The sequence below is a fragment of the Oncorhynchus keta genome, chromosome 5, assembly GCF_023373465.1.
Source record: "Oncorhynchus keta strain PuntledgeMale-10-30-2019 chromosome 5, Oket_V2, whole genome shotgun sequence".
NCBI lineage: Eukaryota > Metazoa > Chordata > Actinopteri > Salmoniformes > Salmonidae > Oncorhynchus > Oncorhynchus keta.
Window position 1 is genome coordinate 2910424 of NC_068425.1, and position 26744 is coordinate 2937167.

Below are 26744 nucleotides of genomic sequence, written 5' to 3' on the forward strand. Positions count from 1 at the left end.
GTTGGGGGTACTCGAGGACTGGAGTTGGGAAACACGGCTCTATACAGATCACACTAATTTGACGAGAAACATCTGTATATGGACATTGATTGAATAGGGCACAACCGCCTTGCGGTTAGATAGGGGATTGTTATGCATCTGAACTCACCAGCAGGATGTCCGCTACGATGGCCCAGTTCATAGACAGGAAGGTCTCTCCCAGGAAGATAAACACCTGATCACACACACACAAAAAAAAAAAAGGCCGTCATTGTAAATAACAATTTATTACCGCCATTTGTTTATTTTGGCACTATATCTTGAGTATCAGCTGTTGTCAAACACTAGCGATTCTCTCCCTCAATATTGTGTCGCAAATTCTACTAGATGAAAAGCCGAAATGAGTATAACACCCCTGACGTTTCAACCAAACTAGATTTTCTAAATTCAACCTACTTATAAAATAGTCTAAGCACACGGTCATTTCCAGGTAAAAGGACCAACGAGAAGTTCCTAGCAGCATATCAGATTAGGTGTCCAAATGAAAGCTAATTGTCTGAGAAAGTAAAGCATGTATACTGAACAGAAATATAAAGGCAACATTTAAAGTGCTTGTCCCATGTTTCGTCAGCTGAAATAAAAGATCCCAGAAATGTTCCCGACATGCAAAAAGCACATCTCTCTCAAATTTGGTGCACAAATTTGTTTACATAGCTGTTAATGAGCATTTCTCCTTTGCCTAGATAATCCACCCACCTGACTGGGGTGGCATATGAATAAGCTGAATAAACAGCATGGTTCATTACACCTTGTAATGGGGACAATAAAAGGCAACTCAAGTCTAAGTGGAATTGTCCGTCCCCAAAATGCCTCCTATCGAGAACGCAGGTATTTGGCCACGGCCACACAGAGAGAGAGATGGGTGTCGACTTACGTATGTGGCGACGGGGCTGGCCTGAGCGAAGACGATGGCGAGGTAGAGGAAGGGAGCCGAGAGGAGGAGTCCTAGAGCACACACCAGGGGGTCAGCCCTCGGCGTCCTCAACCTCAGTCTCCTACTGACCTCTGCACCACTGGCCACGCCCAGGATCCCCGACACAACTGTGATGATGCCAAAGTACAGGCTGGGAAGGGAGAGAGCGAGAGAAGGTTCATAACAATTCATTCCACGGGAGACATTCGTTTACCCTTGCTGACTCATCTGTGTGTTTTTTTTTTTGTGTGAGGTTTTGACAATTTCCTGATAAACTGGATTCCTTTTAAGGCAAAAGTTTGATGTCTATTCTCTACTGCTGCTCTCTATTCACTGACTCCTACGGTCACCTCAAGCCGTTGCAGTTATCAGGAGTCGAGTGTAGTAGTGGCAACAACTTTATGATGATTCAATCTTATCCTGTGATTGCAGAGGAGTCTGATGATACCTTAACATCCTGACTGATTATAAAGTGTCATTGTTCAGCGCCTACTTCCTGTGTGTCACCTGTTGGATGTCGGTGTGTGTGTTACCTGTCGGAGGTGTCGCATGGTCCCTTAACGCAGGGGGGCCTCCCTTCGGTGAAGACCGCAGCTCTGAAGAGGAAGGCCGGGGCCCAGAGTGCCAAGGAGCCAGTCACAAAGGCCACTGCCGTGAAGCCAAACGTAGACAGCACAAAGCTGGGGCTGCACACAGACACACACAAAGATATTGGTTTGATAACTATTCTATAGCACCAAAGATGCATTAGAATTGTGCAATGAATACAGAGCTATAGAGATATGGTCAAAACATAGTGGACTATTATAGGGAACATTTCAGACTCAACTCCAGTCAAAAGTAGTGCACAATATAGAAAATAGGATGTGATATGATACTCAGCTCTGGTCAAAAGTAGTGCTCTACAGAGGGATATCATTTGACAGTGGGCTTGCGATGGCAGACATACTTCCTGCAAAGAGCCTTCATGTCACCCAGCCAGCTGGTCCTTTGGAGTGTGTGCTCCGGTCGGGCCTCGATAGCACCCCTCTTTGGCTCTTTCACCACGAACAGCAGCAACACCACCGCTACCAGTCCTAATGCAGGAGTCACCTGGGGGGGGGGGACACACACACCATTTTAAATGGCATAATTGATGTAACTAAAACATGGACACATTGAATTTAAGAGTCAGATGAAAGGTTTTATGCATGTTTGTATTACAGTGTATTATTCCCTTTATGGTTGAGAGTGCATGTATTTAGAGTAACGTTTGTGTTGAGAGGTATAATATCCAAAAGCTCAGGGATTAGTTAACTCACCCTCAGGGCCCAATGCCAGTCCCCTGCCAAGTCATCAACCTTTGACCCCACGATGTAGCCCAGACCACTGAGGAAGGAAGGACAATGGAACAAACATTCACCAGACATTTCGCTCCTCCGATCACATAAGCCAAGACAGATAACAAAGATGGACACAGATGTATTCATTACTATGTTCTATTATGTTCTATGACCTCACCTGCCCACTGGAATGGCGAAATAGAAGACAGAGAGCATCTGCGTCCTCCTCTCCTTGATGTACAGGTCAGCGATGATGGTTGGGGCGATAGTGGAGTAACTGGCCTCCCCAACCCCCACCAGGCCACGCGTCAACAACAGGAGCCAGAAATACTGACAGGAGGAATGTGGGAGAGGAGGAAGGAGAGAGGGGAAGAAAGAGGGGAAAGAAAAGAACATGCCTTCAGGTTAAGATTTACCTTTAATTTAAAATTACGGGAGCCTATTGAGACCAGGGTCTCATTTTCAATGGTGCCCTGAGGACAACACATTCAACACAAACATTAAAAATATTTAAAAAATAAATGCAGGTACATTTTTCAACAACACAATACATATTTTTTTAACCCCCTTTCTCTCCCCAATTTCTTGATATCCAATTGCGATCTCGTCTTATCACTGCAACTCCCCAAAGGGCTCGGGAGAGGCGAAGGTCGAGTCCTCTGAAACATGACCCGCCAAACCACGCTTCTTAACACCCACCCACTTAACCCGGAGGCCAGCAGTACCAATGTGTCGGAGGAAACACCATTCAACTGGACTAAAAGTCGAAGTCAGCCTGCAGGCGCCCAGCTCACCACAAGGTGTCGCTAGAGCGCGATGAGCAAAGTAAAGACCCCCAGGCCAAACTCTCCCCTAGCCCAGACGACGCTGGGCCAATTGTGGGCGAACTATGGGACACACGGTCATGGCCGGTTCTGACACAGCCTGGGATCGAACCCGGATCTGTAGTGATGCCTTAAACATTGTGTTGCAGTGCCTTAGACCACTGCTCCATTTTTTACATTTAAAAATGGCATTCTTATTTAACATATTCAACATTAAACTAAAACTGGAACCAGGGAATCAAGATGCAGGTTATTCAGAAAATGGGCAGCATTAAAACTGAAGACGAATTTACATAATTCGGTGGAGACGGGAGCTTTAAAATGTACTCAAGCTTTACTCTAGCTCACAAGGAGACAGACAGGCAGACAGAGAGAGCTTAGGAGTTGCCACACACACACGGATAGTTTGATGCCAATTCATATACACTGTATGAGAACTAGGGCTTTGGAACTAGAGGTCTTCACATGTCCAAAAAGTTGGATTCGTCCCGAAATGGATCCGTGGCTTTCCCACCCGACCAAATAAGCATACTTTTTTTTTTATACAAAAACAGAGACCCCTTCCGAATGGACCAAAGGTCAATCGGAGCCATTCTGAAAAGTACTGAGGAAAACAGACCCATGCTGGTTCGGATCCGAGAGAAAGAAATCTCCCAACTGGGAGCTGCCAGCACCATCAATAAACAAGCAATATTGGCCAAACCATCCACAGTTACATGTCCTTAAACTGCCTAAAACAAATTACAAACAAACAATTTGTTGTGTTTTGACATATTCCAAACTTTATAGTCCATTATTTTTTACTTTCCTAAAATAATAGTAGTCTACCTCACGGTCGGAGATTTGAGCAATAGATGCATCTGGCCATTGCATGCATATAGATCTAAGTGTTCACAGTACTATATATTTTAAAAATACGAATATATATTATTTAAAGGACCCAAGCTTAGGCTTAGCCCTAGAGACCGGGAGAAAGAGAGATTTGCCAGTACTTGTCAAATGGCTACAACTCCCTATACAGGAGGCTAATTCGTTCATTTTCGATCCGAATCCATTTTATATAATTATTACATTATTCGATTATAGGAGTAACTCTGGAAGGCCTAAAACATTCCTCATCTCAAGGTCAACTGTCAGTCAGAGTGTCTGTGCGCACTGCCTTCATAGGTCTGCAGTAGCTAAGCCTAATAATAGCCATACCACACCTTCACAAAAGGTGCGTAACTTTATTAGGGTAATATCAAAAGTAAGTTAAGTCACTGTTTATAGGGAAAATACAAACAGGTTTTATTTTGTGGCATTCAATGAATTACCAACAAAAGGCAATCGCCTACAGTAGGTCTACCTCTCTGGCTCTCCCTTTCTCTCAGCAGCAGGCGCACGTGTGCGCAAGGAGTAGGCGCGAATTCATCTGTAGGCTATGAAAGACATCCCGGCCAGCTACAATGTTATTTATTGCTATTTCAACAACAAAAAATACAAAATAAACAATTAAAAATCGGAAACCCTGGTGTGTATAGCCAACCTGCCTCTCGGAAGCATAGCCTAACTGACGTTACAAGGGTAATCAGGAAATTAGGGAGATATTTTTTAAATAAGAGATTTTTAATAAGAGAATAATGGAGTGACGTTAACCTTTTCAATGCTAGTTAAGGATACTATAGGTCACGTTTCACATTGGATTTATTAACTACAAAAAGGTAAGACATGTTTTTATTTCTAATTTCTGGTGCTGCTCTGCAAAAACATATATATAAAAAAAAAAAATCTACGGAAAGGAATGATATAAACCGTAACTTTTTTAGGGTTCAACCCGGTTTTATTTTGCTGGTCGGAAGAGTGGATCGGAACCCAAAATATAATGATTATGTTCAGAACTAAACGATTGGGAAATTATTTTGGCTCCAACCCCTGCTGAAAATGATAGTTAGGAAGTGTCCCTCACTTCTTTGGGCGTGTAGGAGCTGGCGAGTGTCACGATGGACCAGAAGCCTATGCCCACACTCATGATCATCTTCCTGTTGTACCTGTCGCCCAGGTAACCAAAGACAGGAGCCAGGAACATGTAGCTGCAGATGAAGACTGTTTGGAGCAGCCCTGACTTCCCATCATTGATCCCAAAGTACTGCTCAATGTCAGGCAGAACACCTAAACAAGAAAGAGACAAAGCTGTGTTTTAAGACATATGAGAAATGACTTATCCAAATTATATATTGTGGTTATGATAGTCTAATACAACATGCTTTTTAGGAGTGGCATATGCTTCCGTAGCAAACAGATTCATGATTGTTGTTTGTGTGAAATTATCATAATATACACACGACCGTTCAAATGTTTGGGGTCACTTAGCACATTTTTTGTCCATTAAAATAACATCAAATTGATCAGAAATATAATGTAGACATTGTTAATGTTGTAAATGACTATTGTAGCTGGAAACGGCTGGTTTTTAATGGAATATCTACATAGGCGTACAGAGGCCCATTATTAGAAACCATCACTCCTGTGTTCCAGTGGCATGTTGTGTTAGCTAATCCAAGTTTATCATTTTAAAAGGCTAATTGATCATTAGAAAACCATTTTGCAATTATGTTAGCACAGCTGAAAATTGTTGTTCTAATTAAAGAAGCATAAAACTGGCCTTCTTTATACTAGTTGAGTATCTGGAGCATCAGCATTTGTGGGTTCAATTACAAGCTTAAAATGGCTAGAAACAAAGAACTTTCTTCTGAAACTCGTCAGTCTATTCTTGTTCTGAGAATTTAAGGCTATTCCATGCGAGACATTGTCAAGAAACTGAAGATCTGATACAACTCTGTGTACTAGTCCCTTCACAGAACAGCGCAAACGGGCTCTAACCAGAATAGAAAGAGGAGTGGGAGGCCCTGGTGCAAAACCGAGCAAGAGGACAAGTATATTAAAGTGTCTAGTTTGAGAAACAGACGCCTCACAAGTTCTTTACTGTTAGCTTCATTAAATAGTACCATTCAAAACACTAGTCTCAACGTCAACAGTGAAGAGGCGACTCCGGGATGCTGGCCTTCTAGGCAGAGTTCCTCTGTCCAGTGTCTGTGTTCTTTTGCCCATCTTAATCTTTTATTTTTATTGGCCAGTCTGATATATGTATTTTTCTTTGCAAGTCTGCCTAAACCTCACCCTGTAAAGTTTCAACTGAAATTGTCCAAGATGAATTAGCTAGCTAGCTTTATAAACAGTGCAGACAATTCCATTCGGGCGAGCTAGATGAATTATATAGCCAACATTTATATTGATGCTGTTTACAATAACCAAAGTGAAACCGTGACGTATGACAGGATTGGATGTTGTATGCAATTTCAATGTTGTTTGAGTTGCTTTGTGTGTCAGCTAATTTGTTTGAGATAATCTCACTGCAACACTGCTTGACATAGGCGTTTTCAAAAGAACCGCCAGTCAAGGTGAGCTCCCCGCCTACAGCCTACTAGCTCCCCACCCACTCAGTCTCTATCAGACTTCCTTGTAGTTTGACAGGAGAGAAAAATTACTTTAAATATTATTATTTTTAAATCAAATCTGGGAAAAATATTATGACTGATGTTCAAGTCACACATAAGGCTATTTTACATGGGAATTGACTGTTTGGGGGCTTTAAGGTGAGGATCTATTTCTAAACAATTATGATATGTAGCTCCCCTTTAAAGAAATGTTAGGTGAGCGTTGGGTTCGGTAAATGTTGGTGTAACGTTAGATTGTCAATACCAGCCACAGTGAACCTGTCCATGTAGTTGAGCAGGTTGATGAAACACAGGACAATAACGGTGAACACCGCTCTCAAGCTGGACACTCCGCTGGCTGGCTCTTCTTCCCGGCGCTGGCTAGGCCCCGCACCAGGCTCTTCTGAACCCTCTGCCTCGCTGTCATCGGAGAAGAAGGGCGTGGTGTCCGAGGTGGGGTCGGCTAGAGACATCACAGCTGCTGGAGAGATCAAGGAAGGAAACAGAATGACGAGGAGGTCATTTTGGGTCAACAAAGTAGGCACCTTGAGTTAAATTGAAGTCATGTGCAAAGAGTTCTGGCAAAAACAAAGGAGAGGGAAAATAAGAGGGGAAAAAAACTAAATGAATGGCAGACACACAAATTGCATTTCAAAAGTGTGTCATTGTAAAACCAAAGCTAATGTGAGCGGTGTGGTTGTGTTATTTGGCTAAAGGGAAAGTAATGTCATTTAGAGCCAGGGGAACAAGACAGTCAGAGATAATGTGGGAGAAGAGGGGGGGGGAGTATAGCGATGTAGTCTTGTGATGTACGTAAACGAAACTAGCTTACTGTCATGTGAACATGGACAGCACGTGTCTGAATGTGCGTGTGTGCATTTGTATCAGCAAGAATGGACTCTTTTTTTTTGAAAGAGTACATGAGGAAACCCATGTAATGAAAGATACCATAGATAGAACCATGAGTTACGACTTGTCTGGTTTCTGTATGGTTTTCCCCATTTCCTCAAGTGTTTTTTTAACGTCAGACAAAGACGAACTCCAGCTGGTCACCAGACTGTCGGGTCAAGTTGTGCTGACAGGCAGGCTAATACACGAACATCCTCTTCAAAACAACAAGCTAAAATGTGCATAATTAACCACAAAACTATGTCTAGAGTAGAGGGTTAAAATGCATCGTATGTTTATACAGATGGCTAAATAAAATACTTAGCAAGTTAAACTAGATAATATCACAGACTGTTTACACGCACGCACACTGTGATTGCAAGAATTAATGATGTTCTTTCAATTATGGTTGACTAAATTAATTTGATCTAGTTTGAGCAGGGTTCTATTGTCTTTGTAAGGTTGCAGAAGTAGACATGTCGTTAAGTTAGCTGGCTATCGTCACGTGATTGCTGGACAGCAAATGATGTAGTTAGCTATTCCGACCCTATAGTCATGGGACGTTGATTGGTTAGCTTGTTGCTAGCAACCAGTGGCACCGTAAACAATTACCAATCGCCTTGTTAGCTGGCCAGCTAGCTACAAAACTAAAGCTACCTAACATATTTGGTCAGTCATCAATGTCAGTACGCTAGCTAGTTAATAATATGTAACAACTGTATTCCCTAATTAGCAGCCCAGTAGTGTACTCATACCGACTCTCGTATACTTTGTGACATATGTCCATAATAGCTTTGTGGCTGTATGAGTCAAAGCTACTTGTTGTCATTGTTTACCTGGTCAACGCAGTGATGAGTCGGGATTGATGCGTCTTCGCGAATTTATATCTGTCTCGGGTCCTGTGTTGATGTCAGATCTGCTCTGGGGATTTGTGGCATTAGCTAAAAACACACCAGCGTCAACATTTCTGAAAAACTGGTCGGACGAAGGTAAACCGCTGTTCTTGTGAGGCGCAACTAGGCACTCTTAATCATCGCGGCGCAGCCATGTTGAAATTGTATCCAACTTCCGCCCCTTACTCACATGACTTATTACAACACCACCTCCCTTGGAAATCGACCAACAATGAAACTGATACCAGAGACTGAACACTAAATAGATAGCAAACCAAAATATATTTAATTGGCAAATAGTAAAAGTAAATAGTTGAATAATACATCCACAAAGAAATAACCAGTGGAGGCAGCAACAGGACGGTAGAGGGGGGGCAGGGAGATTGGGCCAGGTATGTCCAGGTGTCAGGCCAGAGTGTCATCAGTTACGGTCCAACGCTTCGATCACACCGACAGTCTCAGGGCCTCCGGAAAGGGAGAAAGAGAAAAGATGCGGGTTAGTGAGAGCATGGCTAAGACCATAGTACACCACATGCACTGGGGTTAGATAATAATCAATATTGTTGATGTGGACACTGGATCATCTGACTAACACACACAAACAACCTGTTCAACCTCGCTGTGATACTGTAGGCCTACTTATGTTACTTCAATGAGTCAATTCAGGTTGCATTCAATGTCTTGTTAACCATGGCAATCAGCATTGTAAATAAAGAGATGTGCAGAAAGATAATCAGCCTCTCGTGTCTGTGGATCCTTTCCCATTAATGTACGATTCATGTCAGCCAGGCCCAGGTTTTCAAAGATACAGCATTTATTTAAAGCTCTCGTTGAGTCTATTGCTTCAGTCCTTGATTCGTTTTCACTTACCTGGTAAATGAGCAACAATGCTGGGTAACCAAAAGGAGAATAAGGCTAGGAAAAAGTCCATGTCAGCCAAGCCCATCTTTTTAAAGAAACACAATTGATTTCCATCTTTATTTTAGCAAAATAAGTTTTGTTGTGATCACAAGAAAATCTTAACAATTCCGGTAAAGAGCGGCAGTCAGGCAGACAAAATCTGAATGTTCGATCAAAGTGAGAACAATTCGTTTCCCTTGCTGCTATATGGCTGCTACTTATAAATACTATAACAGTAAATTAATAGATGACATTCACTGCTATAAATCTGTCTCCAATATAAATCGCATAGTTTACACAGACCCAGCGCGGACCTTTGACAAATACATCTGTGAAATGCCGTCCCATGGTGTTTTTTTTAAATCAACAAACTCAATCTATTCCAAACACTGGTGGTAACCATTTAATCCCAATAATGTAGGTAGCCTAACTACTACGATGCCCCCCTCTGGTATGTTCTATTGTGAAATGTCTGGGACTGGTGGTTGTTTCCCTGTTAATAGGTCAAATATTTTTGAGTGGTTAAGTCAAAGATTAAATTAACTGCAATACACTGGTCTGAAATATTTTAGCATAACTAGGCTACATACTAGGCATAACCACAAGAGGCATTTCTCCATACTAAAACATGTCACAGTGAAACATGCCTAGCTCAGCTCACTGGGGCATGATTACGAAATCAGCGCTCGTATCGTCATATACCAACGGATTGAGTGCTCACCACACCAGTGTACAGGTCCATTTCAAATCAATTCAGACAACATTACAGTGCATTCATTTGAACAGACATTTTTATTTCAAAATCGTTTAAAAAAAATAAAAATAAAATAAACAATCATAAATTGACAGTGGCAATATTGAAGAGTCTTATTTGGACCAAGTGCAGTAAATGCATCTTAAAAAAACATTGCACTGGGACATCTTTCTATCCTTTTTTTGTTTGTTGTGTCCATCTCATATACAACTAAATCATCTATGACAGGGGTTCTCAAACATTTCCTTGGGGACCTCCAGCCGTTTCATGTATTTTAACTATATCAGCTAACACACCTGATTAAAATGGTTAACTAATCAAGTCCTTGGCTAGGTGAATCAGGTGAGTTAGTATAGGGCTACAACACAATTTTGAAACGTCTGGGGATCCCAGAGAAGAGGTTTGAAAACCACAGCCCTATGAAAATACCACAGGTGTTTACACCCACACCTCAATGACATCCCCGTCCTCCATGTCCAACTGGGAGGGCGTCTGGCTGTGGACGACCTTTGACCCGTCAAACTGGAAGCGCACCTTGCGTCTGGCATCCACGGACATACTGGACACATACTGGGAGAGAATGGAGCCCAGGGGGGCATCCTGAGGAAGAGAGTGAGGGAGGGAGCGAGAGAAGAATGAGAGATGCGAGAGAAGGGGAAAATGAGAGTAAGGGAATTAGGATCTATTCTTTATGAACAGTTGAGAAGAAAAGGTGAGTTTAAGACCAAGGTTTTACTCCAAACAGCTTTCTTCCCTCTGCCCTTGAACCTTATACCTTTGTTCTCAACCCCAAATTCTTAATTGTGAGAAACGTTGGATAATGCTCACTTTGTGTAGGGAATATTCCTGTGCTGAGCCTTTCTCCTTGGTCTGCAGTCGCACAGTGAGCATGTCACCACTTTGCTCAGACTCGTGTTTATCATCTGCTGCTATGACAACACAGTCTGACAGAAGGGAGGGCAAGGTTAAAACAACAGCACAGAAAAGAGGGTTTGTGATCAAACATTGAGTTGGAGTGGAGTTGCTGCCTTAAATTATGAAGCATTACATTAGAACACTGTTTCTCAACTTGTGGCTGTAAAAATGAAATAAAATTATACTCCAGTCTGAACTTAAACGACTTAAATCAGCTAGAAAGTATGTAGAAATTATAATGAATTTAAATATATATATATAATTCAATCTCAGATTATTATTTTTTTCAATATAGAGCTATTAGCAGCAATATTTTGGTAGATTTTTGAGTCTCAAACCAGTTTATTATCATTCTTCATCAAGAATATGGTCAACATTTTATCATTGACAATGAAACAGGTGGGAATGTTGTTCCCTTGTCATATAATTGCTACATTTACATACAATATAGCATAAAAATAGTTTTCCAGATTTGGTGACTAGCATTTCATTGTTTAGTGTAGAAAGCAATCCAGCACAAAAGCACTCTTTTTACGCAATGCTAATATTGGGTTGTGACTCAGACAACCTGGTTCAATTTGTTTCCCGAGGCAACACCAGTTGTGAACCACTGCATTAGAAGGTGAGGTGCGACACTTTCCCCATTGTAACGACTGTGTGACATCCAAGTGTGCATCCCACTAATGTACGCCACTATGAGTCATCTCACCTATGATGTCAGCGATTCCCAGGCCCAGCTCATTTGCTGTGGAGTGGACAGGAAGCTCTATGTCTCTCCTCAGTAACAGGATGCGGGAGGGCGGTACTTTGAGCTTGACTGACAGCTGCTCCACCGCTTTGCTCAGAGGCACCGTCTGGGAAAGAAGAGCCTCAAGTTAGGAACTAGAAGAAACTTCCAGTGTACCTGTGTAGTAGCGGTGGCTCACTTTAGCTAAGCTAACGTGATGATGAGTAACCTTGCCCGACACCAGAAAACTTGTGTTTAGCGCCCCCTGAGTTAATAACACTAAAGGCTTTAGCTTAGTAGGCTTTGAGAGTCTTGTGGAGCACAGGATTCAAAAGCAGTCACACTCATCACAATGCATCACATCCGGCTGTGACTGATCTCAGTTCTGGCACACTCAGAAGTCTCCTGATTCTTGCAATAAAAATTACACTGTTGCCAAGGTAACGGTTTTCCTAATTGAATTTCATAACTATACTGAACAAAAATATAAACACAACATGCAACAATTTCAACAATTTTACTGAGTTACAGTTCACTTAAGGACATTAGTCAATTTAAATAAATTAACTAAGCCCTAAACTATGGATTTCCCGACTGGGTAGGGGTGCAGCCATGGGTTGGCCTGGAAGGGCATAGGCACACCCACTTTAGAGCCAGGCACACCCACTGTCGAACCATGTCCAGTCAATCAGAATGAGTGTTTCCCCACAAAAGGCCTTTATTACAGACAGAAATTCTCCTCAGTTTCATCAGCTGTCCGGGTGTCTGATCTCAGACAATCCCACAGGTGAAGAAGCCAGATGTGAAGGTCCTGGGCTGGCATGTTTACACATGGTCTGTGGTTGGGAGGTTTGTTTGACATACTGCCAAATTCGCTAAAACAAAGTTGGAGGCAGCTTATGGTAGAGAAATTAACATTACATTATCTGGCAAAAGCTCTGGTGGACATTCCTGCAGTCAGCATGCCAATTGCACACTCCCTCAAAGCTTGAGACATCTGTGGCATTGTGTTGTATGACAAAATTGCACATTGGCTTTTTATTGCCCCCAGCACAAAGTGCACCTGTGTAATGATCATGCTGTTTAATCAGCTTCTTGATATGCCACACCTGTCAGATGGATGGATTCTCTTGGCAAAGGAGAAAAGTTCACTAACAGGGATGTAAACAAATTTGTGTACAACATTTGAGAGAAATAAGCTTTTTGTGCGTATGAAACAATTCTGGGATCTTTTGGGACGAACACTCTACATGTTGCATTTATATTTTTGTTCAGCATACATTCAGCCTGAATTGAACACAAAAGCCCTCTTTGATCCTCTAGATGAAGTCTCTGTTAAAGGAGATTTTTAGTCCAGGAATAGATTTACTCTGAATCTGGGAAACTGGCCCCTAGAAGTTAATGTCCAAAACCAACCCTGGACCACCAGTTAATGACAACCTACATCTTTAACCTGAATCACGACACACTCACTTGAGCATCACTATGACACAACAGGAAGTGGTGCTCTTCCTGATTCTTACAGTTAACACAGGGATCTTGTAGAGGTCTGTCCGGCTGCGGAACTTGAGGGCGATCTCTCTGGATGTCAGGGGGCTGTGGTCTCGGGAGGGGGCGAGGGGCTGGCTCCTGGGCCGGGAGTTTGGGGACACGAGGATGATATCATCATCATCGTCGTCGTACTCCGTGAGAGGAGGGGAGTGGCAGCCGCGGCATCCAGACCGCTCTTTGGCCTCGGGAGAGAGGAGAGAGCCCACAGCCTTTAGCTTTCTGTTGATCTCTCTGAGAGTGAGAGGGAGAGAGAAAGAAAGAAAGAAAGAGAGAAAGAGAGAGCCACCGGGGCCAGGCGTAGAGAGACCGATAAAGTGACTGGTGATGATATTGTAATTGCATTACTGAAAGGGCATTGTATTTCTGTCTCGGACATAGACAAAACATCAACTCACAGAATCTTTCGATTGGCCCGATTGGATACTTTGACAAAAGGGCTGCCTGGAGGTGGGGGTGGAGAGGGGGAACGGATGTCTACCCTGAGAGAGAGAGAGCATTTTAGGGGGGTGAAGAGGTTACTACACTAAGAATTGTGAGCCGCTCTGGCTCGCACAAGCCAAAGCTCATGCAAGGCTACTTACTTAAACTAAGAATTTGTTAAAGATGCACTACGCAGAAATCGGCCACTATTTCCTGGTTGCTAAAATTCTAATTAGTTTGCCTAATTTCAGTTTGTGTGACAAAATAAGCAAGTATAGTGTAGAGAATCATTATACCATCTAAACCGCTGTGAAATATATTTTCCATAACCAAAAATGTTGTATTTTCAGCGGTTTGAAGTTGGTGTGCAAAACTGAAAGTAAAAAAAACGCAAAAACAAAAGAACAGGGAGCATAGAAATAGCACACATAGAACAGATTTTGTGCTTCTTAGACTTGCTTTCCATGAAAATGACAGCTCTATAACACACATTTACTTGTGAATTTGGTCAAGTCCCCAAAAAAGTTAAATATTGCAGCTTTAAAACCATACTTGAAATATTGTACATAAATAAAAATTAAATACACTACTGCCACCTTCTGGTTGCCTGGGGTAGTACAAAAACATGCTACATATACAGTAAACACAGTAAATGAAAGCAGGGCAGAGTACACCTTTAGCAGCAAGTAACTCACGGATCTTTGTCCTCTGGCTCAGACTCATCCTCTGAGTCATTCAAGGTAATGATGTTTGGCTTATTTTTCTTTGAGGGTGGAGACTTGGCCCACAAACTGACCTCCTCTGCATTGTCACCTAGGTCGAGAAATCAAATTTGGGTGGGCATAATTTGTGGAACGTTCCAACAGGAATCTGTTCCAAAAACTTCGTAAATAACAAGGTTGTCAAACAATAACGCATAGAAAGTTGTATAGCGGACGAATAAGATACCGGGTAGGGAGTGGGCAATTTCAGAAAGTTTTTACTCACCACATTTATTCTGAAAAATGTCTATGGACAAACATTAAGAATAAGCTACGTGGTGAGTTGATGCCTATTCGGCAGCTCGTTAGCGAGGTGAATTGATCATGCTACTTGGTTGGCAACCTTGCAACCTTTGTAACAGAATCTTGTTGGAACGTTCCACAAATTAAACCCACCCATCAAACTCCATGTTCAGTTAAACAGACAGGAATTGAACAGGAATTAACTAGTAGCAGAACAGACCTCTGTCAGTCCGTCTGTAGTTCATACCTGCGTTAACGTCACAGGCGAAGAGAGTTGGATTCAGCTGTAAGCTGCTGTTCACCTACAAACATAAATACAAAATGACCCGTATTTGGTAATTAAATAGATTTGACAAATAGCCCAGCCCCGTTGCATTGGCAAGGCAAAACATCTGTGTGCTTGTTTTGCAATTGTTCATCTGCAGCAGTTGATGTACATATCCAAATATGTGTGTGGATGGGATCAATCTACTTTGATACACTCAGGCAACACACCGATACAGATAATCACAGACACATAGACCTTGTCAGTCAATAAAATAATTAAAGCAAATTTAAATAGAATTGACTATGCCAGTAGCAGAGTAGTAAATAACTTCACACCATAGAATTTGAATAATTAAATAGGAACAGGAATATGACTCATTTAATAGGATCTCTATGGGCCACACCTTGTTCGAGTAGATAGGCACGGTGGTAATAGACGAGGGGTCGATGATACGACGCCGTTTGGGTTGAGGCTTCACGGGGGCGGTCGACTCAAGGTCGCTGTCACTGTCAGAATTCTGAACGAAGGGGGGAGATCACACACAAACGCTGTAAGCTTTGATCAATGCCTTACATGCTGAATTAACGTTACTGTAAGTTGGATAAACTTGTAAACATTTGACAAACTAGCAAACTTTCATCGATGACACCATACACCCTTCAAATTAAAATATGGACCTCGAAGCCAGTTCTCTTGCTTTTTTTCTCTCCATTCTTCCCATCTAATCAGCGACTGATATGGGTGCAATTCATTATCAGGTAGAACAGAAAACAAAGCAGTCGTCCGGACCTCGTGAGGTAAGATTTGAATACCCCTGCCATACACCAACCATCTCACTCAGCATGTCTAGTTTGATCGGACCAAAAACAGCTGGTTGGGGGCGGTTGGCTTGGGTTAGAATTTAGCGTAAACATAGCATATTATGCACGCAAATGATGAAAATAAACATTGACGCTAGCAGCACAAGCAAACCTAGCTATCTTATGCTAGCACAGATAGCTAGCTGTCTACTCGAGTAAAGACTCGTTTGCATACTTTTGTGCTAGATTGCTTTCTACACTAAACGAGTTTATCGGTGATAACTTTTCTTTTGGATGTCCTGGAAAATATTTACCACTTCAGCCATTGTTTCCCTCCAATGTGATGATTTCACCAACCAATCGCAGTGTTTTCTGGGGGGAGGTTGTGACCTCGTTCTGGACCAATCATCTCTGGGAAGAAGACGTGGTCGTAGCTTTTCTAAACCCATAGGCGCAATATTGCAATGAGAATGGTGGACTGAATTTTCTGGATTTTACTACTTTAAATAATACTTTCAAGATCAATTGGATAAAACAATTCCTAAGAAGACCCACTTCTATCTGGAATTTTATTCCTCATCATGTCTTCTCTACTTTTGGTGGCCTTAACTTCATGTTGTTTTGCAATTATAATATTGACAAAGTTCCAGTGAAACTTTCTGCTTTTCATCGGCAGGTTTTCTTGTCATGGTCCTTAATTTATAAACACATTTTTTTCTCCACACAGATATTATATATGGAATAATCGGGATATATTGTATAAAAATACCTCTCTGTTTTTAGAATATTGGTTCAGAAATAATATCCCAACTATTTTTTACTCAGTTATAAAGTGATCACTTTACAAGGTCCAACTGGTAAATGCAGAGGGTTTTTACTCAGTTATAAAGAATTCTTATCACTTTAATCAAGGTCCCTGTAACACCTAAAGATTTTGCAATTGTTTTAGATGCCATTCCCTCAGGTGTTGTCAACCGTGATGTTATTCAGGAACATGTCTTGCCGAGGTTCAGACCTCATCCACACTGACCCAGACATGCAGAGATGCGCCTGGTCACAGAAGGGGGAAAGGAGAAGATTAATTGTGTGTCTTGATAGGAGAGACCATGTGATTATGACAGAGCCAAGTGACTGTTGACTCAGAGCCCTCCAGTGGTGAAAGATTTGTTTGTCAGGTAGGACTTGGGCCGCGCCAGAGATGCCCAACTCGGAGAGGGTCTGATGGTTCATTCAACAACTAGAAGGATGAGAGCAGAGAAGAGAGTTAGCTTTAGATGCCTTGTTCTCAGTTGAATGACTAGTCTTGAAACCTGACTGATTTGACCTGGCCAAGGACGGCACGTTCAAGAGTTTTGGTCATGCCTTATTTTTTCAGGAATGGATTTATTGATAATATCTGTTGGAAAAAAGTTTGGATGTTGCCACAAACATACCTACTTGTTAACAAAATTAAGGAAGTTTCCTTTAAAATGATTCATAATTATTAGACATGAGATTTCATCTGGAGAGAGAGGGGAGAAAGAGGTCAGAGCACAGGGTAGGGGCAGTGTGAGCAGAACCAGCGGTCCTGCCAACCACTATATGAAGAAGTTTAAGGAAAAAACATCAACTCAAATTGCTCCTTTTGTAATGACCACCCAGAAACAGTTGTGCATCTTTTTTGGCATTGTATGCATGTACGAAAACTGTGGCAAGACATCAGTAGGTTTATAATTGAACACATTTATGAAGATTTTACACTATTGTGGAGAGATGTACTGTTTGGATTCTTTACATACAATAGAAATAAGCGGAATCATTTTTATGTAATTAATTTCATTATTCTTTTGGCCAAATTTCATATACACAAATGTAAATTTACAAACAGAAAACCACATTTTCGTATCCTACAAAAATTAATTGAACTGTATTTTAAGACGGTTAAATGCTCTACTAACAAAAAAAGCTGTTAGAATTGTAAGTATATGCATGTCCCTTAAGGTCCTTGTGTAATTGTAATGTGATATTGTACACCCTAGCTCGATTGTCCATTGTTTGTAATCTATGTATGCTTGTGTTCCCTCATGTGCTTTATGTATTGATTTGTTGTTAATAAAAAAAAGATTTAAAAAAAAATAATAATAAAAATAAAATAAAAAAAATAAAAAAAAATATTGCAATACTTCTGGGAACGCTTACGAAACAGACCAAACAGACTAGGCCGGGTATGAGAAGTCCATAAGATAGGTGAAAAGTTCTTCCTTAGTTGTTCGTTTTCTCAAAATCTAAAGGCACAACCTAGATTCGAGCCAATGTCCTAGGTAGTTGAACATGTTATCAGCGGTGGAAAAATAACCCAATTATCATACTTGATAGGAAATTACTCAAAAGTGAAAGTCACCCAGTAACATACTACTTGAGAACAAGTCTAAAAGTATTTGGTTTTAAGTAAACTTAAGTATCATAAGTCAATGTAATGGACATTTTTTTACTTAAGTATCAAAAGTAATAAGTATACATAATTTCCCGAGTGCCGCAGCTGTCTTTTTTATTTTTTATTACTTAACCTTTATTTAACAAGGCAAGTTAGTTTAAGAACAAATTCTTATTTACAATGACGGCCTACCCTGGCCAAACTCGGCAAAACATAAAAAATTAATCAAATATAAATATAGGACAAAACACACACACGACGAGAGAGACAACACAACACTACATAAAGAGAGACCTAAGACAAAAACATAGCAAGGCAGCAACATATGACAACACAGCATGGTAGCAAAATAACAACAACATGGTAGTAGCACAAAACATGGTACAAATATTATTGGGGATAGACAACAGCACAAAGGGCAAGAAGGTAGAGACAATTACATTTACATTTAAGTCATTTAGCAGACGCTCTTATCCAGAGCGACTTACAAATTGGTGCATTCACCTTATGACATCCAGTGGAACAGCCACTTTACAATAGTGCATCTAAATCTTTTAAGGGGGGTGAGAAGGATTACTTTATCCTATCCTAGGTATTCCTTAAAGAGGTGGGGTTTCAGGTGTCTCCGGAAGGTGGTGATTGACTCCGCTGTCCTGGCGTCGTGAGGGAGTGTGTTCCACCATTGGGGAGCCAGAGCAGCGAACAGTTTTGACTGGGCTGAGCGGGAACTGTACTTCCTCAGTGGTAGGGAGGCGAGCAGGCCAGAGGTGGATGAACGCAGTGCCCTTGTTTGGGTGTAGGGCCTGATCAGAGCCTGGAGGTACTGACGTGCCGTTCCCCTCACAGCTCCGTAGGCAAGCACCATGGTCTTGTAGCGGATGCGAGCTTCAACTGGAAGCCAGTGAAGAGAGCGAAGGAGCGGGGTGACGTGAGAGAACTTGGGAAGGTTGAACACCAGACGGGCTGCGGCGTTCTGGATGAGTTGTAGGGGTTTAATGGCACAGGCAGGGAGCCCAGCCAACAGCGAGTTGCAGTAATCCAGACGGGAGATGACAAGTGCCTGGATTAGGACCTGCGCCGCTTCCTGTGTGAGGCAGGGTCGTACTCTGCGGATGTTGTAGAGCATGAACCTACAGGAACGGGCCACCGCCTTGATGTTAGTTGAGAACTCCAGGGTGTTGTCCAGGATCACGCCAAGGTTCTTAGCGCTCTGGGAGGAGGACACAATGGAGTTGTCAACCGTGATGGCGAGATCATGGAACGGGCAGTCCTTCCCCGGGAGGAAGAGCAGCTCCGTCTTGCCGAGGTTCAGCTTGAGGTGGTAATAATGCATCACAATAATGCATCACACAAAGCAGCCACAAATGTCAGTAAGAGTGTCCATGATTGAGTCTTTGAATGAAGAGATTGAGATAAAACTGCTCAGTTTTATGGCATATATTGAGTGTTTGTTGCAGCTCCTTCCAGTCGCTAGCTGAAGCGACCTAGGGATGTGTGTGTTTTGGGGACCTTTAACAGAACGTGACTGGCAGAACGGGTGTTGTATGTGGAGGATGAGGGCTGCAGTAGATCTCTCAGACAGGGAGGAGTGAGGCCTAAGAGGGTTTTATAAATAAGCATCAACCAGTGGAGTGGGTTTTGCGACGGGTATACAGAGGTGACCAGTTTACAGAGGAGTATAGAGTGCAGTGATGTGTCCTATAAGGAGGTGGCAAATCTGATGGCCGAATGGTAAAGAACATCGAGCCGCTCAAGAGCACCTTTACCTGCCGATCTATAAATTATGTCTCTGTAATCTAGCATGGGAAGAATGGTCATCTGAATCAGGGTTAGTTTGGCAGCTGGGGTGAAAAAGGAGCCATTACGATAGAGGAAACCAAGTCCAGATGTAACTTTAGCCTGCAGCTGAGAGAAGGACAGTGTACCATTTAGCTATTCTTCCAAGTATTTGTATGAGGTGACTACCTCAAGCTCTAAACCCTCAGAGGTAGTAATCACACCGGTGGGGAGAGGAGCATTCTTCTTACCAAACCACATGACCTTTGTTTGGAGGTGTTCAGAACAAGGTGAAGGGTAGAGAAAGCTTGTTGGACACTAAGAAAGTTTTGTTGTAGAGCATTTAGCCAAGTCAATAAAATTAGCAGCACAACATTGCTTAGAATCAAGTGCAATGGTGACATCATTGAGGACCTTTAAGGTTGCAGTGACACATCCATTACCTGAGCGGAAACCAGATTGCAGGTCTAAGGCACTGCATCTCCGTGCTAGAGGCGTCACTACAGACCCTGGTTCGATTCCAGGCTGTATCACATTTGGCCCAGAGTCGTCCGGGTTACCGTTTGGCTTGGGAAAGCCGTCATTGTAAATAAGAATTGGTTCTTAGTTAAATAAAGGTTAAATAAAAATAAAATAAATACATTTGAAATTCCTTATATTAAGCAAACCAGATGGCACAATTGTTCGTGTTTTCAAAATGTAGGGATAGCCAGGGGCACACTCCAACACTCAGACATTATTCAGAAACAAAGCATTTGTGTTTAGTGAGTCGCCAAATCAGAGGCAGTATAGATGACCAGGGATGTTCTCTTGATAAGTGTGTGAATTGGTCCATTTCTGCTCTGCCAAGCATTCAAAATATAACGAGTACTTTTGGGTGTCAGGGAAAATGTATGGAGTAAGAAGTACATTGTTTTCTTTAGGAATGTAAGTGAAGTAAAAGTTGTCAAAAAATATAAATAGTAAAGTACAGATACCCCAAAAACTACTTAAGTAGTACTTTAAAGCAGGGTCATAACTTTCACTGGGGACATGTCCCCCCCCAACATTCAGAAATTGCATTTGTGTCCCTCCTAGTTTTGTCATTGGAATGTGATACAAAACGAGGCAACGGTGTGGATAAGGACCATGCGGACGCCTCCGAGTGGTCGGGTAGGCTGTTTGGAGTAATAATTATGTGATAACTATGTCCCCCCTACTTTTAAAACCAAAGTTGCGCCCCTGCTTTAAAGTATTTTTTACATAAAGTACTTTACACCACCGCATGTTATTACTCCAACCTCGTGAAATGTGCAAACTGACATTTTTGTCAAAAACAACTTTATATAGAAGGAGTGGGATTGATTTGAAGGTCTGCAAATGCTCAGTTTGGCACGAGACGATCGCTAGACCCGGTGACGTGTTTCTATGCATGAGCTTTGCTAGCCAACGTCGCTATGACATTGCCTACAAATGTGCTTCTTTATGCTGTACTGTCTTTTGTTCTGTTCTGGGCCTGGTTTCAGAAAAACATCTTAAGGCTAAGTTAATCGTTAGAACTATCCTATGGTTCTAATTAGCCTAATTAAGATGCTTCATCTTAGAACCAAATAATGTGCTTGCTTTCAGGGGCAAAGGAAAAACACTACTATATTTCATCTTCAATCATTTAAGAAAATTTTCATTAAAAAGAGATTGAACAGTCTACTCTATATTCTAACAATATGGTTGTACAAGATTTGTGTAAGATTCCCAGCCACTCACCACTCGTTAGTAAATCCAACAAAATGTTAAAAATAAAAACACTTTTCATGTGTACCCAAAAAGAGCTCAGTATTTATGCTGCAATAGTTTTCGTGTCGGGGGGGCTAGGGTCAGTCTGTTATATCTGGAGTATTTCCCCTGTCTTATCTGGTGTCCTGTGTGAATTTAAGTACGCTCCCGCTAATTCTCTCTCCTTTTCTCTCTTTCTCCTTCTCTTGGAGGACCTGAGCCTTAGGACCATGCCTCAGAACTACCTGGCCTGATGACTCCTTGCTGTCCCCAGTCCACCTGGTCATGCTGCTCCAGTTTCAACTGTTCTGCCTGCAGCTATGGAACCCTGACCTGTTCACTGGACATGCTACCTTGTCCCGGCCTTCTTCAGACTAGTTGAGTATCTGGAGCATCAGCATTTGTAGGTTCAATTACAGGCTCAAAATGGCCAGAAACAAATAACTTTCTTCTGAAACTCATCAGTCTATTATTGTTCTGAGAAATTAAGGCTATTTCATGTAAGAAATTGCCAAGAAACTGAATATCTCGTACAACGCTGTGTACTACTCCTTTCACAGAACTGCGCAAACTGGCTCTAACCAGAATAGAAAGAGGAGTGGGAGGCCCCGGTGCACAACTGAGCAAGAGGACAAGTAATATTAGTGTCTAGTTTGAGAAACAGATGCCTCACAAGTCCTCAACTGGCAGCTTCATTAAATAGTACCTGCAAAACACCAGTCTCAACGCCAACAGTGAAGAGGCGACTCCGGAAAATGTCTAAGTGACCCCAAACCTTTGAACGGTAGTGTGTGTGTATTTGTATACAGTTGAAGTCTGAAGTTTACATACACTTAGGTTGGAGTCATTAAAACTTGTTTTTCAACCACTACACAAATTTCTTGTTAACAAACTATAGTTTTGACAAGTCAGTTAGGACATCTACTTTGTGCATGACACAAGTCATTTTCCAACAATTGTTTACAGACAGATTATTTAATTTATAATTCACTGTATCACAATTCCAGTTGGTCAGAAGTTTACATACACTAAGTTGACTGTGCCTTTAAACAGCTTGGAAAATTCCAGAAAATGTCATTGCTTTAGAAGCTTCTGATAGTCTAATTGACATAATTTGAGTCAATTGGAGGTGTACCTGTGGATGTATTTCAAGGCCGACCTTCAAACTCAGTGACCTTTTGCTTGACATCATGGGAAAATCAAAGGAAATCAGGCAAGACCTCAGAAAAAAATGGTAGACCTCCACAAGTCTGGTTCATCCTTGGGAGCAATTTCCAAATGCCTGAAGGTACCACGTTCATCTGTACAAACAAAACAAACGCAGCTGTCATACTGCTCAGGAAGGAGACGCGTTCTGTCTAACTAGAGATGAGTGTACTTTGGTCCGAAAAGTGCAAAACAGTCCCAGAACAGCAGCAAAGGACCGTGTGAAGATGCTGGAGGAAACAGTTACGAAAGTATCTATATCCACAGTAAAACAAGTCTTATATTGACATAACCTGAAAGGCCGCTCAGCAAAGAAGAAGCCACTGCTCCAAAACCGCCATAAAAAAAGCCAGACTACAGTTTGCAACTGCACATGGGGACAAAGATCGTACTTTTTGGAGAAATGTGGCCAAACAGAAACTATTTTGCCATAATGACCATCGTTATGTTTGGAGGGGAGGGGGGGGCTTGCAAAACAGAACATTATCCCAACCGTGAAGCACGGGGGCGGCAGCATCATGTTGTGTGGGTGCTTTGCTGCAGGAGGGACTGGTGCTCTTCACAAAATAGATGGCGTCATGAGGAAGGAAAATGATGTGGATATATTGAAGCAATCTCAAGACATCAGTCAGGAAGTTAAAGCTTGGTCACAAATGGGTCTTCCAAATGGTCAATGACCATACTTCCAAAGTTGTGGCAAAATGGCTTAAGGACAACAAAGTCAAGGTATTGGAGTGGCCATCACAAAGCCCTGACCTCAACCCTATAGAAAATGTGTGGGCAGAAGGGAAAAAGCGTGTGCGAGCAAGGAGGCCTACAAACCTGACTCAGTTACAACAGCTCTGTCAGGAGGAATGGGCCAAAATTCACCCACTTTATTATGGGAAGCTTGTTAAAGGCTAAAATTTAAAGGCAATGCTACCAAATTGAGTGTCTGTAAACTTCTGACCCACTGGGAATGTGATGAACGAAAAAGCTGAAATAAATCATTATCTCTACTATTATTCTGACATTTCACATTCTTAAAATAAAGTGGTGATCCTAACTGAACTAAGATAGGGAATTTTTATTAGGATTAAATGTCAGGAATTGTGAAATACTGAGTTTAAATGTATTTGGCTAAGGTGTATGTAAACCTCCAACTTCAACTGTATGTAAACTCAGCAAAAAAATAAACATCCCTTTTTCAGGACCCTGTCTTTCAAAGATAATTCGTAAAAAATAACTTCACAGATCTTTGTTGTAAAGGGTTTAAACAATGCTTGTTCAATGAACCTGTCACGAGTCCGACCGAGGGTGGTTTCCCTTCCCGGTCGGGTGGCGCTCGGCGGTCGTCGTCACCGGCCTATTAGCTGCCACTGATTGTCTTTCCTCCCGCTCCTTGTATGTTTATTGGTAGCACCTGTTGGTGAATGATTAGTTTGTCTTTATTAGACAGCCGGCCCGCCTGGTTGTTGTGCGGGATTAATGATTGTAACCTTCTGCTCTAATGTAGAGGAACGTGTTTGTTCCTGGTCGTGAAATTTCAGTTGTACCTTTCTCATTCCCCGTATTTGGGGCCGTTATTATTGTGAGCACCCTGTGGTGCGTTGGTGCATTAAAAGAGCACAGCCTTGCACTCTCTGTCTCCTGCGTCTGACTCCACACCCACGACACCCGGAGCATTACAGAACCATAAACAATTAATGAACATGCGCCTGTGGAATCGTCGTTAAGACACTAACAGCTTACAGATGGTAGGAAATTAAGGTCACAGTTATGAAAACTTAGGACACGAAAGAGGCATTTCTACTGACTCTGGAAAAATGCCCAGGGTCCATGCTCATCTGTGCCTTAGGCATGCTGCAAGAAGGCATGAGGACTGCAGATGTGGCCAGGGCAATAAATTGCAATGTCTGTACTGTGAGACGCCTAAGACAGCACTACAGGGAGACCAGACGGGCAGCTGATTGTCCTCGTAATGGCACACCACGTGTAACAACACCTTCACAGGATCAGTACATCTGAACAGCACACTTGCGGGACAGGTACAGGGTGGCAACAACTGCCCAAGTTACACCAGGAATGCACAATCCCTCCATCAGTCCTCAGACTGTCCACAATAGGCTGAGAGCGGCTGGACTGAGCTGTTGTAAGGCTGGTCCTCACCAGACATCACCAGCAACAACAACACCTATGGGCACAAACCCACCGTCGCTGGACCAGACAGGACTGACAAAACAAATCGCTGTTTTGTCTAACCAGGGGTGATGTCCGGACTCGGTTTATCGTCGAAGGAATAAGCGTTACACCGAGGTCAGTACTCTGGAGCGAGATTGATTTGAAGGTGGGGGGTCCGTCATGGTCTGGGGCGGTGTGTCACAGCATCATCGGAATGAGCTTGTTGTCATTGCAGGTAATCTCAACGCTGTGTGTCACAGGGAAGACATCCTCCTCCCTCATGTAGTACCCTTCCTGCAGGCTCATCCTGACATGACCCTCCAGCATGACAATGCCACCAGCCATACTGCTTGTTCTGTGTGTGATTTCCTGCAAGACAGGAATGTCAGTGTTCTGCCATGGCCAGCGAAGAGCCCGGATCTCAATCCCACTGAGCAAGCCTGGGACCTGTTGGATCGTAGGGTGAGGGCTAGGGCCATTCTCCCCAGAAATGTGCGGGAACTTGCAGGTGCCTTGGTGGAAGAGTGGCGTAACATCTCACAGCAAGAACTGGCAAATCTGGTGCAGTCCATAAGTACTTAATGCAGCTGGTGGCCACACCAGATACTGACTGTTACTTTTGATTTTGACCCCCCTTTGTTCAGGGACACATTATGTTCTTACAAATATTTACACATGTTAAGTTTGCTGAAAATGTATGCAGTTGACAGTGAGAGGACAATTATTTTTTTGCTGAGTTTATGTATGTGTACAGTACCAGTCAAAAGTTTGGACACCTTTGCCTTGATGACAGCTTTGCACACTCTTGGCATTCTCTCAACCAGCTTCACCTGGAATACTTTTCCAGCAGTCTAGAAGGAGTTCCCACATATGCTGAGCACTTGTTGGCTGCTTTTCCTTCACTCTGCGGTCCAACTCATCCCAAACCATTTCAATTGGGTTGAGGTCGGGTGATTGTGGAGGCCAGATCATCTGATGCAGCACTCCATCACTCTCCTTCTTGGTCAAATAGCCCTTACACAGCCTGGAGGTGTGTTGGGTCATTGTCCTGTTGAAAAACAAATGATAGTCCCACTAAGGGCAAATCAGATGGGATGGTGTATCGCTGCAGAATGCTGTGGTAGCCATGCTGGTTAAGTGTGCCTTGAATTCTAAATAAATCACAGACAGTTTTACCAGCAAAGCATTCCCACACCACCTCCTCCATGCTTCACGGTGGGAACCACATATGCGGAGATCATCCGTTCACCTACTTTGCGTCTCACAAAGACATGGAGGTTGGAACCAAAAATCTAAAATTTGGACTCAGACCAAATGATAGAGTTCCACCGGTCTAATGTCCATTGCTCATGTTTCTTGGCCCAAGGAAGTCTCGTCTTCTTATTGGTATCCTTTTAGTAGTAGTTCTTTTCATAAATTAGACCATGAAGGCCTGATTCACACAGTCTCCTCTGAACAGTTGATGTTGAGATGCGTCCGTTACTTGAACTACATGAAGCATTTATTTGGGCTGCAATTCCTGAGGCTGGTAACTTAATGAACTTATCCTCTGCAGCAGAGGCAACTCTGGGTCTTCCTTTCCTGTGGCGGTTCTCATGAGAGCCAGTTTCATCATAGTGCCTGATGGTTTTTGCGACTGCACTTGAAGAAACATTCAAAGTTCTTGAGATTTTCCAGATTGACTGAACTTCATGTTTTAAAGTAATTTCTCTTTGCTTATTTGAGCTGTTCTTCAAATCAAACCAA

At 42.4% G+C, this 26744-nt stretch overlaps 2 protein-coding genes and 1 long non-coding RNA gene across 10 annotated transcripts in view; 1 reads left to right on the forward strand and 2 right to left on the reverse strand.

Moving 5' to 3' along the window:
• LOC118384298 (protein spinster homolog 1-like) overlaps positions 1 to 8587 on the reverse strand; it is a 32088-nt gene extending 23501 nt beyond the window's left edge. For 2 of the 8 annotated variants that reach the window (XR_004825816.2, XM_035770703.2), the window contains exons 1-9: positions 8296 to 8578; positions 6837 to 7052; positions 5044 to 5246; positions 2453 to 2604; positions 2254 to 2320; positions 1902 to 2044; positions 1486 to 1638; positions 914 to 1103; positions 149 to 214 (exon numbers count right to left, since the gene is read on the reverse strand). Coding sequence is in view for 7 of the 8 variants with exons in the window: in XM_035770703.2 (XP_035626596.1) it covers positions 149 to 214; positions 914 to 1103; positions 1486 to 1638; positions 1902 to 2044; positions 2254 to 2320; positions 2453 to 2604; positions 5044 to 5246; positions 6837 to 7044 (1182 nt within the window). In the remaining variant the exon portion in view is untranslated. Of the gene's footprint in view, positions 1 to 148; positions 215 to 913; positions 1104 to 1485; positions 1639 to 1901; positions 2045 to 2253; positions 2321 to 2452; positions 2605 to 5043; positions 5247 to 6836; positions 7053 to 8295 lie in introns of all 8 variants that reach the window. The other 6 variants (XM_035770702.2, XM_035770700.2, XM_035770701.2 and 3 more) reach the window with 5 other exon arrangements.
• Positions 8588 to 10025: 1438 nt separating this feature from the next.
• Positions 10026 to 16341, reverse strand: nfatc2ip (nuclear factor of activated T cells 2 interacting protein). Its single transcript, XM_035770705.2, has 9 exons — positions 16006 to 16341; positions 15295 to 15408; positions 14871 to 14925; positions 14315 to 14432; positions 13595 to 13678; positions 13172 to 13430; positions 11631 to 11775; positions 10835 to 10950; positions 10026 to 10606 (listed from the first exon to the last, which is right to left on the reverse strand). The coding sequence occupies exons 1-9, from the start codon at positions 16138 to 16140 to the stop codon at positions 10445 to 10447; spliced, it is 1188 nt and encodes a 395-aa protein (XP_035626598.1). The 5' UTR covers positions 16141 to 16341; the 3' UTR covers positions 10026 to 10444.
• On the forward strand, positions 15571 to 24456 carry LOC127929964 (uncharacterized). Its single transcript, XR_008136410.1, has 3 exons — positions 15571 to 15688; positions 21845 to 22009; positions 22193 to 24456. It is a non-coding gene; the product is annotated as an uncharacterized LOC127929964 (long non-coding RNA).
• Positions 24457 to 26744: the final 2288 nt, after the last annotated feature.

What these genes read in the sequence shown, in the direction of transcription:
- nfatc2ip (XM_035770705.2), bottom strand. Translation starts at nt 16,140, where the DNA reads ATGGGTTTAGAAAAGCTACGACCACGTCTTCTTCCCAGAGATGATTGG. An exon ending in GGGAAACAATGGCTGAAGTG is followed by an intron (nt 15,409 to 16,005) that starts GTAAATATTTTC and finishes CCCTTCGTTCAG; the next exon opens with AATTCTGACAGTGACAGCGA. An exon ending in ACAAGATCCCTGTGTTAACT is followed by an intron (nt 11,776 to 13,171) that starts GTAAGAATCAGG and finishes CTTCTTTCCCAG; the next exon opens with ACGGTGCCTCTGAGCAAAGC.